Source organism: Lepidothrix coronata, unplaced genomic scaffold (genome assembly GCF_001604755.1).
Source record: "Lepidothrix coronata isolate B3197 unplaced genomic scaffold, Lepidothrix_coronata-1.0 Scaffold8, whole genome shotgun sequence".
NCBI lineage: Eukaryota > Metazoa > Chordata > Aves > Passeriformes > Pipridae > Lepidothrix > Lepidothrix coronata.
In genome coordinates, this window is record NW_016690188.1 from 10,073,507 (window position 1) to 10,092,000 (window position 18,494).

An 18,494-nucleotide genomic window follows, 5' to 3' on the forward strand; every position below is an offset into this window, starting at 1 on the left:
TTTTAACCTTAGATATAGAAATGCACTTTAAATAGCACAGCTGCTTATCTAATATAGTCTGTGTTTTCAATAGAAGCTTTCCCTTATAAAGACAAAATTTGTCTGCTGACCCCAAAGTGATTCTTTTCAAAACCAAGTGAGAATCTACATGTTCTATTTTACTTATGTCAACAAAATATTTCATTCTTTTGCTACGTGTAGGAAGTTTACTTCTAAAATATTAGTGCCAACACACAGTTCCACAACATTGCACAAAGGACAAATGAAACTTATGGACCAGTTTCAAGCTCTGCTCCACTGGATGTTCCACTAGACATTCCAAGTTTTCATGAAGCAAGAGAATATTCTTTAATTAAGACAAGTAATATCAGACAAGGGCATAATTCTGACTGTCACAAAGGAAATCTATGTGTTTTTTATGATCAGAATGACCTTTAGAAGCATTTTGTGAAGTGTCTTGAAGCAGGAAGATCCCCTTGCAGAGGGGTGTCATGGCTGTTTTGCTCCCCTGGAGCAGGTAATAGTGACCATCTGAAAAGCAGTGAGTTCCCAAGGTCTGTGTAAGAGGACACTGTCCCTCATCAGGGATGCCTCATGGATCCACGCTCTCTGCTAGTGGGACTGTCAATCTGCAGCAGAGAGGCTCCAATATTAGAGGACAAACAGGTCTGAAAAGCTGGTAATTTGTTTTTCCTTCTGAAAGCCAACAGGAAAATTGGTCAAATCTTCACTGTCCAACAAGTTGTGGTGCAGTGATCCTCGGGCTGATTCTGGTCTGAGCATCCCTACAGAGCAGCATATGGGGTACCAGCTAAGACCTGGCTCTGGCAGCATCATTTTTAGGAGCTGTACCCCTGGCACTGCACCCTGCCTCTCAGCTGCAAAGCTGGGCTGACACCTCCCTGCTGTTGCACTCCCTGGCAGCCTACACCACTGCACTTGTTATATTCCTGTTATCTCATTCAGGTCATCCTGACATCTTGAAATAACTGGTGTCCAGGTCTAATGACTAGGACATTGGGCCACTCACTGGTGTTATTCAATCTTCTCAAGGAATTTTGGTCTCCAGGGCTTTTGTTTCTTTCCTGTTTTCCAGATGGCACCTTCAATTAGGAGGATTTTGTGCACGAACTGTCCCTGCTACTTGTCTGAACAGCTTCTAAGGGATATTTCAGTTCAAGCTGCAGTCTTGCTAATCTGAATGAATATTCAAATAAGTAAATGAAAATTGTGGCTGAAATCCTTCCTTTTGCGCCCTAAGGGATGTCAAATTTTATTCATATAAATCATAAAGACAGAAATGTCCTTATTAAATTGCACTGACAGAGACTTGTGAGAATAGACTACTGGAAATAAAGAAGTGATTTTTTTGACTTAAAAAAAAGAAAATATCTGGAAAAAAATGAAAAAAAATTTTAACAGGCAGGTAGATTCTTGGAGTTAGCAATGCTGTCAGAATTTTCATTCAATCCTACCAGAATTCTTCTGTGCTTAATAAATTGTTCCCTGAGCACTAGCTGAAGCAACACTGGTTTCCTGTCTGTTTGTACCTTACAGTTGATTGCAAGCTCCAGTTAAATATTTCCAATGACTGGGGTATCTCTCTTGCTCTTCTTCTTCCTCTTCTAATTTCCTAATCATGCTACAGTCTTCACTGGTCAGGACACCTGTAATCTTCCTCTTGGTCAACTTTTTGTCATGCAACACATGAATCTTTAGATATTTTGTGGAGGACTATGCTGTTACGAGTGAAAACCAGGAAACATGCAGATGAACACACAGACCACATAATCCCTCAGGAAGGCAGCTAAACCATCCTTCCTTAAGCCTTTGAATAAAATCACTGTAAGCTTCTACACTGCTGCTGGATTCCTCATCTTCATGTTTTGAAAAGGGATTTTGCCATTGCAAAAAAAAAAATTATTTTTTTTAGACTAGTATAATTTTCAAATTATAAAGATATGTACCAGTATTTTTAATAAATGAGTTATTCCAATATTATGGACCCTCTGATATTACTAACACAGCCTGATGGGCAATGTGCCATGCAAAACTTGTATGTGATGTGTATACTGGGTACTTGCTTTTTTAATTTCATAAGAAAGCATTTGTTTCCATGGAAGGCACCGGCTTAGGAAGCACCCTGAAGTCAGCGACATTGCTTTCTGCATGGCTGTGCATGGTTCAATTTCAACAAGGGAGGAACTGAAATAAGACCTGTTCAGAGAAGACAGGATCCACCTAAAAATGGATGGGAGTTCCCAGTCTCTGAGGGGTTTGGAATGTACACAGAAAGATACATTAGCATTTTGTGTAGCGTGAATTCTCACCTGGCATGTTCAACACCCCGGAGGCTGTTCCGGATGGCACAGAAGTGAACCGTGTCACCGTACAATGTCCTTTTCACACTGTATATCTTAGCAAGGGACATTGAGGAGGGCTGTTGGGATTATCTGCGGAAGGAGTCAGCCTTCCCTTTCCCACTGCAGGATTGCTTGGCTCAGCAGATCTCCCACACGATGCCTTCCCTCTGCGAGATGGCTTTGATGCCTTCTCCGTGCTGTTTGTTGCCAGTGGCGCCAGGGAGGGGGAGCAGTATCAGGGGCCGGTCAGCTCTGAGACGGCTTCTGTGACCATTAGCCTGTAATTTTCACTTGGGACTGCAGAGAATTACAGCCTTGGAGTTTATTTACTAGAAATTCAAATCAAAGCCAGAGCTAGGTAATTGCTTACGGCAAACTGACTCCTCTGCGTGGTACACCAGCTGTCTACTACCAGCAGGTGAAATCATAAATACAAGGTGTATATGCACACAGGGTGTGCACATACAATCCACTACTCACAATGGCTATTTTTTCCCTTAGATGGCAATTCATTTCAGAGAGAATTTTGGGGAAATTTTTTTTTTTTGAAGAATCACGGAATTTCAGGCACTAATCTGTCTGCTTTTTCTTTTTATTTCAATCTTTAGACATTGCTACCTAACACTCGACAATGAAAAGGAGTGTAGCAAAAGGGGCTACTCAACACAATAGTAATCAGTCCCTGGATCCAGCAATAAGAAGTAACCAAACATGGGGTTTAGTGCCATTTCAGATGCACTTGGGCATCCTGCCTGCCTCTGGGATTTGTCTTTGGCTTTCCATGTAGTAATTTTGGCTGAACCAGTTTCTTGCTGGATAATGTCTGGAGTCTGTGAAGTGTTTACCTTATGTTTTATCCTTATCTGTTAAAGATTGTTTTATTTACAAAGCTATTAGTAAATAATGAAGACTGGATTTGCAGGTAATCTTCACTTGGTTTATGCAAAGCACAACCAGGTTTTCAGGTGTAGAAGAAATTGTCCATCTGATGGGCACAAGTTGGTTAAACTCATGAACATCTATTGTCTGCAAAATTTATGCTATTTGTAGCTGAACATTATAGGGAAGAAAGGGTGAAAGCAGGAGGTTGTTTATGAGAGGAATTCTAAATATTTTCTCTTTAACAGGTGATGCAGACTAGGAAGTTCTGTACATTTAAAGACACAAACAAACTCTCCAGGATCAGCAGGTGTTCCCAGTTTTCAACCTTTTTCTGTATGACTGAGGTATGACTCTTTCAACAGAAACTCAGTATATCCTCACATGACTCCAGGAGTAGTAATTTTAATGGAAATTACAACCAACCTTTCAATAAAATCTTAGTAAATTCATTAATTTATAACACCATTATGATTTAAATTATGGCTTTTCATAGCTATGACAAGCTTGAAAATTACTATCATGATCATATAGGGTTTGATATTATCCTTGGACTTAAGAATATTTTGTAGGTAATATCACAGTTTTTTATCCAGTTTTTGATGTTGTGCAGGTTAGAGGGTTTTGGTTCGGTTGTGTTGCTTTTTTTTTTCCTGTTTCTGATATATTTGGTTTGGTGTTAACTCTGGTGGTGAGGCTGCTTTACAACATTGTTACTTTTCTAGCCATGGTATATTTCCTTACATGCAACAGACCATTTGGCTTGAAGAGATCTGTGATACACATTGAGTGTGAGTGTAGCTGTGCTGCAGAAGTTAGCTTTGTTAGCATGTGACTCCCAGAGGGTTTGCACCCAGCATGCACACATACATTTCTGTCTGGGAAATCACAGTCAGAAATACTGTCACCGTACCTAATTGGAGACAATCATCTTGATATTTCCCATCAAAGCAATGTGGATTTACTGCAGTGACACAGAATGAAATAACAGGGTCTTATTATGCAATGTACATTTGTCTTGTTTATTAATAATAGATGGGGTGGTCATTTAGGGTGAACCTGGTTTGTTAAATACAATCATAGCATGAAGAGGTGTGGTACCTCCTGTATGAGCTGAGGAAATGCTGGTTAGCTGCAGCCCTGGCACTGTAAGGACAGGCCATTCCCATACACAGCCTGATGTGCCATGTCTCAGAGTCCCATCCAGTCATCTCCATCTGCACTGAGAAGTGATGCACATAGTCCTGCTGCTCTTGCCACGAAACCACACAGCGATGCTGCAAGCAGCAGAGTATTGCACAAGGTGTTCAAACCATTTCAGAATTAAAAAGCTGATGGAAAAGTTATACAGGGCAATTAATCATCATGTATCCACGTTTGTTTATGTTTGCTATATATTTGCTTTTTTTAGTCTGCCTTCTGGTCTTTGAAGGGGAAAGAGCCACTCCTAACATATGTGACAATTTCAGTTCCAAATTCAACTATAAGTTGTCATATTTCTGCTCAGGATGAAGGAAAAAAAAAATCTCCATTTACCTCTCCTGCTTTTCGTACACATCCATTTGTGAATGATTCACCCAAGGCAGAGTAAATTTATAGACCTGTGAACTCAGCGGTCTGTTAAAGTTTCTCATGACCATTTTGAATAAATCAGATTTTAAATGTGATTAAATAGATCAAATGAAATATAAACCACAATATAGTAAAACAGAAATTCTACTTGGCTTCAGTTCTTCTTAGCAGCTACCCTGCACAGGTACTGAGCCATATACACACCTACTCGGCTTCACAAAAGGGTTTCCAAAGATGTCAGACTCTTTCTTAAAAGAATACAGCAAAAGGAAAATGCTATAAAAATTATCTTTCATCTTAGTAACTAAAGCATTAAAAATCCATGGAATGTGTTCAGAAATATGATTCAACTTGTAATTTCTAGTTACTGTTATGTGAAAACTCTACTTGATTAAAAATAATCATTAATGATTTTGTACTTGAGCCTAGATTTGGTTGCATGCCATTCAACTTGTAATTTTCATGGTGCTTGCCTGAGATGTACAATCTTTTTTAGCAAGAAAACACTCCCATTTGAATGGCTGATCTGAATGCCAGCAACATGGGAGTTACAGTCCTATAAAAAAGATTTAACACATTGCTCAACTTGATTTTTCTTACACTTTTTTTTTTTTAAATTGTTTTACTGATTTAGCTGTTTGTGGGGCAATAACTCAAATAATTATTTTTTCAATAAAAGTATTGAGTAACAAAGGTTAGCTTTTGCATGGCAGTTCCATGCAGTCCTGAGTGGCTGTCTGAGCGTCTCACAGGTGTGAGCCACACAAGGAGCCACAGAAGATGCTCAGGTGGGCAGGCAACTGGAGCTGAGCTCTGGGTATCTCTCTGCTGTCATTTACAGCTATAAGCAGGTAACAAGAAAGGAGAGAGTCTGTCCAGAATGGCACACAGGACACTGTTTCAGGGCAGAACCAGCACAGTGGCTGCAACAGAATTTCATGGCAGTATAAATTCCATATGGTATTTTTGCCTTGTATTGCATGATCTGTCATAGTGCCCTGTCTAGATACACAGTATTAATGGAGTAATTCATACATATGGCACTCTTTCGGGGAAGAGCAATGCTACAATTAATGGTTTTGGGGCATTCTTAGTTGTAGCTTCAGGACACAAAGCAAAAAATATTTTGCCATTTTGTGCCAGCTTTTCCATGGTTGAAAGTGCTATGTAAGTGGAAAATAAAGGCATGTAATTTTGACTTAGAAGGAATCAGCTTAAATAAGGAAATGTTTGTGCCTGTGACTACTAGTTGGAAGGGAAGAAAACTTGAAACAATGAGTAACAATGATAAAATAATTATAGCATAAATGCAACATTTTAGTACTGGATAAGAGCCAGGAAAAGTAATGACAAAAGCACAGCCTTCTCCATTTCCAAAACAGTCAGCAGGAACTTGTTTGTAATTTCCTTCTTAGGGCACTTCCACGAGAGATGTTGACAGTAAGATTGTTATATTTTTTACACTGTCACAACATGCACTCTCAGTGTGGAATATATAATATGTCTATGCTGGGGAAGACACTTGGATTTTCATTTATGCAGCTGATGATTTCTTCTGTGCTTGCATGTGCTTACATGAGAAACAGATGCTGAGATAGAATAATAATTAATTTGAGAGGAATAAGATGAGGTTCACTTTCATGTCTGGGCCTGGGTTTTTGAGGGGAATGTGTGGCTAAAAGGTGTAATTCCATTCTCAAATTCAATCCCCCAAGAACCTCCCAGATCAAGCTTCCTTGCCATGCGGCTGCAAATGTATCCCAGAAAAGAGCTTCAGGTTAAATGGCCCATCTGACTTCACCCGCTAAATCTGGGAGCATGGAGAGAATCCAATGGAGAGAATACACCTGCACATTCATTGGCAGCCTCAGTCTTTCTGAGCACATGGTATGGGGACATAAGTTGGCAACGTGTGACATAAAATGGGATGTGGTTGCTTCATTTGATTGGGCAGGGAAGCAGGCTTGTTCCCATCCTGGGGACTGTCTCCTCAATAGGCACAACAGGGAAAGAAGTAATAAAGAAAGCAGAGTAAGCCTCCCCACCTTGAAAGGGAGAAATGCAGTGCTACTACATCAAATTCAAAAGTCTTGTCACTATACCAAATTCCCCCAGAGGATTCTACTCGAGTGTGTGAGAGAGTAGCCAATATAGAAGAGCTTCTTCAGCTCAGTTTTGTGCACAATAAAACTCTTGTGTTCTTCTGCTTTCTCATGCTATTGAAGGAAGTAATGCAGTCTAGCAAAAACAATGCTGAAAAAATAAGTTTCTCTCTGAAATATGGATTCCCTCTTTAGTCTGTGATCCAAAGACCTGGGTTGGTTCCTGGTGTTTTGCCAAGAGCCTCAAAACAAGATTCAATTTAGTCACATGCTGAGTGAATAATTGCCTAGAATTAGAATCCAAAAGGTGCCTTAATCATTCATTCAGATATAACCTATGCAGTCATTTCACTAGTGGTATGTCAGATGAGATATGGTGGCTGGAAGTCACATTCCTGATTTTGCATTATGTCAAGAAGTGAGCTGACAGCTCCAAGCAATTCCAGGCAGGTTTGGGATCTGGTTTCTGCTTCCTGTAACTTCCTGCACAGCACAAAATGCAGGAGGCCAGACAAAACAGAACCTGCATTTCTGGCCCAGCACTTGGTAGAATCTCCTGAATGGGATAGAAGGTGCAGTGATAATGAGTGGTGGGGTTGCAGGTATGTGAACATGAAGTATTTGGAATCAAATGGAGACAGGTCCTCTCCTGCATGTGGATATGACTCAATACTGAACTAGGAGCCACCCACACCACCAATGCTGACACTGGTGTTTGCTGCCATGGGTGTTGCAGTCACAGATACAAGCAGGGCACTGCTGATTTTGAGTACTGACACTGCAGAAACTGAACACTTTTCTCTCCAAATGTACCTTATTTTCCTACACTGCTGTTGTTTGGGTAAAACATTCATTTCCATGTTTCAAACATGGAGCAGCGCTCAGAGAACCTGGGGACCAGAGTCCCAGTGGGGAGCTAGGGAGTTTGGAGGGTGACCATCTAAGTATCTGGTGTGAGGTAGGAGCACTGTGGCAGGCCAAGTCGTGTGGGGCTGTCTCTGGGGCTCTGCAACAGCTGCTCATACTAGTGTGCAGTGGAGGCAGAGAAGAATTGTAACTAAAGCTTGCACTGAAATCTGGTTTTGCCTTCATATAAAACTTAAAATGGAGTAATTGTTTGCAACACAGCAGTTCACAAAGTTGTGATGGGAGCAGTCAAGTAGCATCAAAGAGTGTTTCCACTACACACATACATGCAAAGCAGGAAAATTTTTCCTCATGCAGGGATATCTTTCATGGAAACTTTGAAGGAAATGATTTCTGCCAGGATTACCTCACAGAGTTTTACCTTACACATGTATTTCGTTTGGATGATTCATCTTATTTCCTTTCAGTATGTGAATCCACAGGAGTTTATAGCTTTATGCACTCTAACTCGGTAAATTAATCTCAGTGGACCGGCTGAGTAATGAATTTTTGCAATGCAGGCAAAAATTATATAGCAGAGTTCATGTAGTGCTGTGTGGACTTACAGTTCAAGCAGCTCAAATTCAGATACTACTGCACTGCACAGTTAATAGCATCAAGTGCTTCCTCTTTTTCTTTTCCTGCAATTACCCTGCATATATGAGAGTTTTTCTCATACAGACCCCCCAGAGCCCTCCACAGCATCTCTGGTGCTTTCAACACCCTCTAGGATAACCCTCTCAGCTAGATTTAGGGAGAGGGACCAACAGAGAAGTGTACACTTGAGTGAATAATCTCTGAGGTCTCTGCAAAGTCATCTGACACCCCCTGAGGCTGAACATTTCCCTGCACTGCGATTTTAAAGAAAGCCTGAGGCTGTGTTTCTTTAAGCAGTTGCGCTGCTCTAACAGCCTTCTGCCTCTGAAAGAGGTGCTTTTATTCCCCATCCCCTTCATTTGTGGCTGGCCCTCCCTGAATTTACTTGGGTCATTACCCAAGAAGATAGCCACCTGCTTTCTTTTTCCTAATTATTTTTCCTCTGGGCTAACAAGGTCTGTACGCTGATGGAGCTGGAATATGGCACCAGGGGTGGGATGGGTGTTGAGGAGCAGAGCAGAGGAGGTACAAATGGACTTCTTGGCAAGGGCAACCCAGGAAGCAGATCAGCTCCTGTGGTGGGATCGCACTCCTCTGGTGCTTTTGGGGGCACGAATTGTCTGCCTCTGAAGGAATCTCCACTTCCCTAGCACTGATGCAGGCTCTTGGCTGACTCCAGGGTGAGTCAGCCATGGACCTTAACTGAACAGTCAATTTAATACCACAGCAAAGATGACCAACTTTTTTTCCTAGCCTTTATCTCCTGAGCCAACTAGCTGTGAGGCTGGAGAGGAGCCAGGCCAACACAAAGGAGCAGGCAAGAAAAGCGACCAGGTTGAATGCTGTCTCCATGAAGGGTGAAAAAACACCTCACCTTGTAGCTTTCCCCAGTCTTGCTTCTGAAGGGAAACCTAGAACAGACTTTTAAAAGGTGAGCCTAAAAACTGAAACCTAATTCTTCAGACTCTAAAAACTACAAACTCATTTTAAGCATTTCACAGAGCAAGGAAATTTGCGCCCCTCACGCTTCAGGGTGCCACAGGTGCTCTCACCACATTGCTTCTCCCCTTGCCAGCTGGCCCTGCTGCCCCATGTAGATCAAGTAAGGGCTTGATCAAGTAAGGGCTGAAGGATGAAATTTGCTTCAGAGTAGCAGTTCCCACCCAGGCTGCCCTTTGCTGAGGGCTAGAGAGGAGTCAGCAGATTGCATGATACACTGGGAGCGGTGCCTTTTCAACAAAGTTTATCTCTCTGTGTGTAATTAATTATGCAATGTTCAAAGAAGAACCTTGAATGATGCAGAAAGCTGACTCTGTGTATGAGAGTGGTTCTAATTGCAGAACAGATGTGTAGTTGAGCTGGGGAGCCAGCTCCAGGTACAACCTTTTTGGGCAGTTGGCAAGGGTGGGTGACTGTTAGCATGGCTGGGTCAAGACCTTCATGGATGCAGGTATGCTTGATTGTCACCTTCAGAGGAAAATAATTTTATTTTTTGTTTCCCAATGTGAAGAACACACTAGGTCAGGGTGGAGCTGTGGTTTGATCCTGGGCTTGCTGCTATCAGCTGCACAGCATTAGGCTGGAACTGGGTGCAATTTTTTGAAGACATTTTTCTAGGTGCAAATCTACCCTAAAGGCAGATGTGTACGTGATTCTTCTCCAACACACAATTATGGGGGGAAGGTTAAATTCTGCAGTCAGAAACAAGAGGTCTCTAATCCATGCATCATGTTTAGAGCAGATTGATACCAGCTATCATTTTAAATGTTGATGATGCAACAAAAAGGTTTTCTCTATGTCTGATTGTAGGAATGACAAGCATGTGCAACCCTTCATAAGCTTCTCTTACTGACAGCGTTTCATTATCAAGCAGTCAAATATTGTGAGTCAACATCTTTCACCTTCTTCCTCATCCATCTCCCAAATTAGAAGTCAGTTTAAAAGAGTGTATTAAAAAGTACCACTGGTTTCTTATCTCAAGTGTTTTCTGATTACACTTTGACCTACATCGCTCTCCTGAATGAGCATGATGATTGTCACTTGGAGAGGTGAGATTTTAAAGAGAAGAAATAACCTATTTTCAAGAAAAACAGCCAGCTTTACTGGCTTCTACCTTATAAATAGTCTAGCAGGTCTCAAGGAACTTCTCTCTCTACTACTGTCTTACCCCAATGCTGTGTGTCTGGGCTTCTAACAGGGGTGACAGTGTGGCTTAATGTCCCATGTTCAAGGGGAAACCCAGCCACCTGAGTTCTTTCCCACGTGTTCTCAGGTGGGATAGAACCAAAGACATAAGTTGAACTGGAGGGAAATGCCTGTTTATAAGGGAACGGTCCTCAAGAGGCAGAAATTATGCTAGGATTAAGCCAGAGATGAAGTGTTCAGGGAAGAGCTGGCATGGAGGGAACTGGTGAGACAGCGATGTAATTTCATTATTGCCTTTGCCCTCTAGGGGCCATGATTACACACTGGGAGTGGCACAGTCTGTCGTGCCAGCGTGGAGCTGAATCTCAGGACCTGAGCTACCATATCATCCCAAAGCTCTCCTAATTCAAGAGGTCTGTCCAAGCAGGGGACACAAGGAAGCCCCAGGGTGCTCCCTGCTGCCCCATAGGTGCTCCCAAGGCCAGAGGTAATTTCCCTGCTGGGCTCAGGGTGTGTCTCAGAGGAGGTACTGAGCAGGTGCTAGCCTCAGGGGTGTGCTTGGTCTCAGCCCACCTCCAAAATGACATTTTGGATATCCCAGGCCGCTGCAGCTGGTGCAGGTGCTGTGAGGGAGCCTGCAGGCTGCAGTGCCCTGTGCCAAACGTGTCCCAGCCCTGAGCTCTCCAATGTGCACAAAGGACCAAAGGGAGACAACTGCCCCAGCAGAGGCTGCTCGGGGGCATGTCAGTCTCCGCTTTTCCTGCCTGCTGCTGCCAGAGGGGAGGCACATGCCATGGCTGTGATGTTAGGCAGGAGCAGCTGCAGTGATGTGTAGTGCTGTAACAGAGGGGTGACCCATGTGAGAGGTCATGGGAGCAGAAACCTCTCTGTCCTGGAACTACGCTGGCTGAACCACCGCCTGTCCCCTGACCCTGCCACAACATGTGGGACCATGTAGGGTGGGCAGCCCCTTGAAAAGGGGGCTGGCACAGCTGCCACCCTGGATGCAGGGAGGGCAAGAAGAGCCACTTCCTGGGGCCCTTTGGCTACTGGAGCATCAGGGAGCAATGCCAGTGCCAGGGGTAGTAGGTCTGTCATGTCCTCATTCCTGCTGAGGGCTCAAAAGAGCCCTGTGGAGCTGAGTGGAGTGACGATGATGGGGGCATCTGGTGGCGTGAGGATGGGTGTTGTGTCTGATGTGGTCTCTTCAGCCTCACTCTCCACATCCTCCAAGCTCTCGCTGACAGAGGGGATGATCTGCACCACTTTCTCCTGGAAGTGCACTTGCTTGCGAGGGACTGACATGGCTGCTGGTTGGGCAGGAGTTACTGGGGCTGAGCTCCTGTCCTTGCTGCCCTTCAGGATGCTCTTCATGTGGCCCAGAAGTGAGTGGTGCTGCTCCCTCTGGGCCCCGTGGAAGGTGTAGATCTGCTCAGTGTCACCAACGATGGTTGGAGCTGCCATGGTGGCTGAAGGGTCCACGTACTGGCTCGTCTGGGGATGCATCTCTTTGTGTCCTGGGCTCTTCCTCCTCTTGCTCAGCAGGAAGTAGGCCAGGGCAGTGAGCACCAGCATGGACCCTGGGGAGAAGGCTATGTTGGCTGAGGGCTGTGGCAGGTGGGAAGAGCTCACCAAGCAGTGCTTGGTCTGGCTAGCTCACTACCATCTGCCACTGGTCCAGCACCCCACACATCCCCACCCTCACTGGCTCTTGACAGACCATGCTCCTCTTCTGTCTGCACTGCTCCCCACCCAAGCTTCTCACCAGGAATGGTGACATGCCAGACGAGGATGGGATGCAGGAAGCAAGCCACTGAGAGCAGCGTGTACCCCAGGAATTTCTGGAAGCTCCCTGGGCGTCTAGCTCGCTTCCAGCAGGTCTGTTCCAGGGATTCAGGCTTGTGACTGGGGAGAGAAAGAGAGGTCCTTGTGGGATGAGGCACCAAGCACATGGCAAGAATTTGGACCTAACTGTCACCCACCCAGATGTGCAGATCCTCACGCTGGTTTTCCAGGAGACTGGAATTGGTATTGGTCAGGGAAGGTAAGCCAAGCCAGGAGTCTGGGGCTGCATCTGCCAGAGGCCAGCATCTCAGACAATCTCTCAATGTGTTTGCCCACTTGGTCACTAATCAAGTGTGTATTATCTGGAGTAAGTTGTTGCCTCTGAGTAGCTGGAGTAAGGTGTTGCCTCTATGATATAAGGGCTTTTGAGTTTATGCTAGAAGACAGTGGCAGTACTCAGCCTCTGAAAAGTACATAAGGATTTTGTACATTTTAATTTTAACTTCTGCACTGTCTCTGGAAGGGAGCTGAAGCTCATCCTGGGGATCTGGCTCTTTCCTCAACCCCCGTACTTTTCCCTGCATACTGTGTTAAGTGGATGCTGGAGAGCAGAGTTTGTTGTGCTGATGCTCAGCAAATTAAGGCACAAGCCTGGTTTAAAACACAGGTGTAAATGGTGGTGGACACGGCCCCACTTACCTCACCCCTACCTGAGTACACTTGCCATGGCATTAGGGAAAGGACCTTTGGTCTGGCACTTGCAGCTCCCTCAGGTCTGGTGTTGCCTGTAAGAGGCAAGTTGCCTTAGGAGGTCCCACCAAGGCTGGAGAAGAGTGGACAGGGTCTACTCACGTGAAACACATCTCCAGGAACAAACTGATAAAGAAGAAGCCTTCACAGACAGTAACTGCAACCCCTGAAAAACTGAAAGGTGGAGCTGTCAGGGGGACAGGGCTGGGCTTAAGTGTGCTGTCTAGGTGGCAGAAGGGGCACAGAGAGCCAGAATTTACTATCCAGTTCACAACAGTCTGTGTGCTGAGGTCCAAACACCCTCTGCTCAGCTAGTTTGTGGAGGAGAGCTCACAGCCCTCCTGTCCCCAGGGAGTCATCTTGCAGCCAGTGTCACCTCTGGCCTGCCTGAATCTGCAGTAGCATGTCTTTCTCTACCAGAAATAGCTTATTTTTCTGAAACCTCAATATGGAGACCTGAAATCCCCAAAGCCTTGGACACTGTTCCCTGCTGTTGTTGCAGTCTGGTCTGGTGCCATATATGGTGGAGGGGTTGACCGTGTCACTCTCTGCCAGCTCTGAATTCAAGGGCAAAAATACTCACAGCAGATAGAAAGCCAGGCTTTTGAACTGTCCTCGCTGCAGAGTTTCTATGCCCACACCGATCAGCACTAGAAAGAGAAGATAGGAAAGATGCTGACTGCAGGGTTAGTTCCCAATTCCCTGGTGCCCTACCAGCTCCCAGGATCAATGCCCTCATTCCCCAGAGGCTAAGCAAGGCTGCTTCTCCCATGCAGTGCAGCACGTTAGCACTGGCAGCATCAGTGATTCATGCTGACATACCAGCCCATGGGAGTCAGAGCTCAATGCTGGCCTTGACACACAGCCCTGAAACCCATCCCAGCAGCACCACTATTACGGCAGCCTTGCCACTGCGTGGGCTGGGGAAAGGTGCTCTGGGGATACCAGCTGGCCTTGGACTGATGGGGCAAGTGAGCAGTGACCTGTGACCCTTTCACCCTCTACCACACCACCACATCACTGTTGCCACAGGGCCCACTGCCCACTGCCCCATTCATCTCTGCCCAGGTCCCCCCAGTGCCTGCCAGCCTCACTTCCCTGCCCTTTCTGCTTGCCCAGGCCTGCTTCACCCAACACAGGGCTGTAGGGCAGCAGCAGGACACAGGAACTGTGCCAGCTGCCTTCACAAAGGGCTGTAGCCATAGCATCAAGATCCTTTGCTAGCCAAACAGAAAAATATATAATGGGAGCAGGCAGATTAAAAACAGGGAATGAACATTCTCTCAGTGCCCCATCCAGTACAGAACACCAGGGAGTCAGTTTAAGGGGGATTAAGAGTATTAATAAGGCTAAAGTCTTCGACGGATTGGCCAATAGCTTCAGGGGATGGAACATTTCCTTCAACATCCTTCAGTTTGCTTCAAGACTATTTCTAAAATGGAGCAGAAACATAGTGACTTACACCAGCTGCAGTCACAGTGCACCAGTGCCAGCAGCACAGAGATGAATGGAGCCCAGATTTTACGGCCAGAGCATCACTCTGGACAACCACTACACTTGTGTCTGCACTTGATGTCTCCACACCTCACTGACCAGTTCCCACCCATTCACCAGTGCTCAGGAAGTTCGCCACTGATCCTGCTCAATGCCCACTGCCCAAGTTTTGAGATGCAGGTTGGATCCATTTCTCTGAGTTGTGGTTTGTCCCATCTGGAGAAGGATACCAGGCTCCCAAACAAGGATGCACATCACTGTCCATCAAGACTGCAGGGTGGGTCAACACCAAGGGTCAGCTCTCCCACAGGGGCTGAACAAAGAGCCCCTGTATTTTTCTTGTGTCACCTGCAGCTGCCAGCCCCTGTCAGCCAAGGGAACACATGGGGCCCATGTGCCACCCTCCTTTGCTGCCTTTCCAGCCCTGAGCAGAGCACAGAGAAATCAGTCTCATCAGACGGCTGTGAAGCTGCATGAGCTGTGTAATCCTACACGCAAAGTATTGTCCGCTACTATCTTGTGACTGAGAACTGTTCTTTATAATCTTCCCTACAAATGTGGAGTTCATTCATTTATTCATTTATTCCCTGTGGATGAATGCAGAATTCAACAGCTTGGCTGTTATGCTCGAGCCTCTGCTCTGGATGGGGAGGTTTCCTCATTTTGCACGGCTTCTGCTTTATCCACAAAGCTGTTTGGATGAAGAATCTGTAGGAAGAAAAGGGCTGTTTCCGAGGTGTTTATTTGGACTAGTTGCTGCCTTGATTTGGATTTTGTCCAAACCATGTGGCTAAAGGCACATGATTAGGAATTAAATGGTTGAAAGCATGAGAATTAAGAAGTAAGTAGGAACTCTTTCCTAGATGTAAATATCACAAGGCCTAAAATCGCTGAACTAGAGAGATGCCTCAATATTGTAGCAAATTGCAGGGCTATTTGATTTTGCTAACTTGCCATAAGACAAGTTAGCCATTTTCTCATGCAGAAGAAACTCTGTAGCTACACCATTGCAGATAGCTGTTACACTCCAAGATCCTGGGGGAAAGGGACGTTTATATTATGTGCATAACCTGTATTTACTAGCAGCATATCGAGCTGGCCAGGCCTTCTCAGAATCAATTAGTGAGGCTGATGCACTCTCTCTTTCATAGTTTTTTTCAAACAAAACCCATGGGAGTCTCTTCAGTGTGGTTTCCATTTCATGCAAAACCCTCACACACTTCATCAGGCACTGAATACTGCATCAAGCTGATTTCTTACTCCATTGAGACACACAGAGGAATAAAACACAGGCACATCCTTCAATGGCATTTTTGGAAAGTCAGGTGATACTGGGAATGCACCAAAGGTATGGAAAAGCACAGAGATTGGTCGTACAGCTGTCCTATGCTCTGTGATGCTCAGCAGAGAGACAACTGCACTGTTCATTTAAAGAAAAACTAAAGAAAGAGATGCAGATGATGCAAAATGATGAAAAGAAAATAAGGAGAGGGAGATTATATTCCACTAACACACTTCCACATTGTAAATTACTTTCAATTTTGTTGTTCTAGCTTTAGTTTTCTCATGGCAACAAACTCACATTTTATCCCAGGAAGGTCTCTATGAGTTTCCTGGGAGCTTTAAGTGGGAATATGACCAGCATGGGGCTCATAGGAGCCCAAGGGGGATGGGGATGAAGAAATGAAGAGATTTGCATTTGCTGATTAAAGCTGTGTCCCAACTCCCACTATTGCAGTCTCATCATGATGTGCACTTATCTACTGGGAGTTTGTGTAAACTCAGAGACTCAAATCACTGCTTGTTATCCGTATTAGTCATTTGAAGCACATTCCAGGGCCTTCATCGTCCCAGCTGGGCTTCGCGTGTCCTTGGGGACCTGTGTGCTTTTTACTTTGCCCATGACAAGAGCAAAGTGTGTCTTTTATGGCTGTCCGCAGTTGATAAAGGAAATGTGAAGGTAGGAGGGCCTGCTGTGACTTCCTCTACAGTGTCTGATTATGAAATCCCTGGGGGTCTGAAACAGGAACCACAGGCACCACCTCAAGTCACTTCTCACCAGGAACCTCTGTGTCACACCTCCAGCCTTTAGACAAATCAGGCACCTTGATCTCTGCTTTACTGATGGGGAAACTGAGGCAGAAAGTGTTGTCTGTCCTGTCCCATAACAGTGAGTCAGCAACAGTGAGTCAGTGCCAGAGTCATCCCTTGAGCCCTCTGCTTTAGTTTCTTCCCTAATCCCATCTAGAATCATCCATGTTAGAGGGTTGTTCAGTCCTTCTGGGTGAGATGCTGTGTCTGACACCTGGCTCAAAACACCTGCATGTCACCTGAAAACAAGTGCTTGGATGTGTCACCAAACGCAGAACACCCTGGTCCAAAGCAGCCCCTGACAGTGGGAGAGAGGATGCAGCTAGCCAGGTGGGTGAATTTATGATGTTTGTACTGCAGCTATAATCTGAACTGCTCCGAGCCTGCTCCCCAACAGGTTACTAAAGAGGCAGAGCAGTGCTTTTGCAGTAACTGTGCTGTGATGGCTAGGATGGAACCTCTCCATCCTGACTTCACTGTGCAAAGCACAAGGAGCTCCTCTTTCATCTTCACATGTCACAGAGCAGCCTGGCAGTCTTTCACAGCCATGAGTATTTTGCTTTTCCGTCTCATTCACATCTTGACTGTGCCCATGTCTGTTTCAGAAGAATACGGTTTAGTTTTCTTTTCTATATGTGCTTTATCTTGCCCTCTGACATACTGAGTGGTGGCTCTTCCTTTCTGATGTCTCACTGTGCCTTCCGCAGTGTTTGGAAAGAGCCTGGGCAGGCACTCAGCATGCTCCCTCCCTTGGTCCCAAAGCAAAATTGAGCAAGTTTCCTTGTCCCCTTCGTATGATGGGGCAGTGGCTGCACCTGGCCAAAGGCAGGGAGGCAGCTTGGGGGTCCCAACACCCACTCAGTGCCTTTTAGTGACAAAGAAAAAGAGAATTTCCTCTTACCTGCTGCAGTGGAGATGCCCAGCAATCGGCAGGTGTACTCCAGGGCACTCCAAAACACCTTGTGCTGCATGGTGAAGAGATGAAGACTGCGGTACAGCCAGGCAGAAACTCCTCTTCAGAGCCCCCACCCCATGTGCAGCTCAGCAGCTCCCAGAAACAGGCAGAGCCTCCCGCTCCCTGGACCGAGTGACCTTCCTGAAGGAAAGGACTGTGTGTGCAGGACTGGCCACCTCCACGGGGCCTCCCAGGGGAGGGTGGTCGGAGAGTGAGCTGCCACCACAGGGAACCGGTCAGCACTGCTTCCTGCTGCTCCCGTGGGGGCTGTGGAGACCTGGCCTTTTCCTGCTTGCTTGCCGCTTGCTCCTTGCTGGCCCGGGGTGATTAATGATTGGTAAGGCAGGGGTGCGGCTTTGGGAGCATTTGTACCCCGGGTGCATGGGTGCATGGCCTTCCCTGCTCCCGAGGAGGAGGCTCTGGAAGCCCAAGCTGATTAAATGAATGTGAAGTCATTAGTGCTGTGCAGCTCCCAGCAGGTTAACCATTTGTGAGGATGGCAATATTTGTTCTTGGCAAGAGAGCAGCACGTTTCTGGCAAGCAACAAGAGGCACCCCAGCCCCACTGCCCCCTGCAGCTCAGTCCCCTGCCATGGCTGCTGCTCACTGTCAGGTTCTTCCAGGCTCCAGACTAGTATGGCTTGGGAAGTGTCTGTGCTGATGTGCAACCACAGGAACAAGGAGATCAAATTTATTCACAGAGGTCCTACAGACTCCGGCCAACCATAGCAAGGGAGATTCATATTTCTTTGCTTGGGGAACCCCAGTGAAATGTGGTTTTGTGTTGTAGCTATCAGAGCCATTTGAGCAGCATCAGGGTCTCGCAAGTATCCTAACATACAGAATGGGCTGAAC

At 45.6% G+C, this 18,494-nt stretch overlaps 2 protein-coding genes across 2 annotated transcripts in view; both read right to left on the bottom strand.

The window, feature by feature from the left end:
- The window catches only part of LOC108492160 (lipase member M-like), a 32,620-nt gene extending 14,587 nt beyond the window's left edge, over positions 1-18,033 (bottom strand). Inside the window, exons 1-2 of the mRNA XM_017804171.1 lie at positions 17,586-18,033; positions 13,683-13,749 (exon numbers count right to left, since the gene is read on the bottom strand). Coding sequence (XP_017659660.1) covers positions 13,683-13,749; positions 17,586-17,655 — 137 coding nt within the window. The 5' untranslated portion in view covers positions 17,656-18,033. The remainder of the gene's footprint in view (positions 1-13,682; positions 13,750-17,585) is intronic.
- On the bottom strand, positions 10,831-13,195 carry TMEM72 (transmembrane protein 72). Its single transcript, XM_017804173.1, has 3 exons — positions 13,060-13,195; positions 12,330-12,469; positions 10,831-12,144 (listed from the first exon to the last, which is right to left on the bottom strand). The coding sequence occupies exons 1-3, from the start codon at positions 13,074-13,076 to the stop codon at positions 11,684-11,686; spliced, it is 618 nt and encodes a 205-aa protein (XP_017659662.1). The 5' UTR covers positions 13,077-13,195; the 3' UTR covers positions 10,831-11,683.
- Positions 18,034-18,494: the final 461 nt, after the last annotated feature.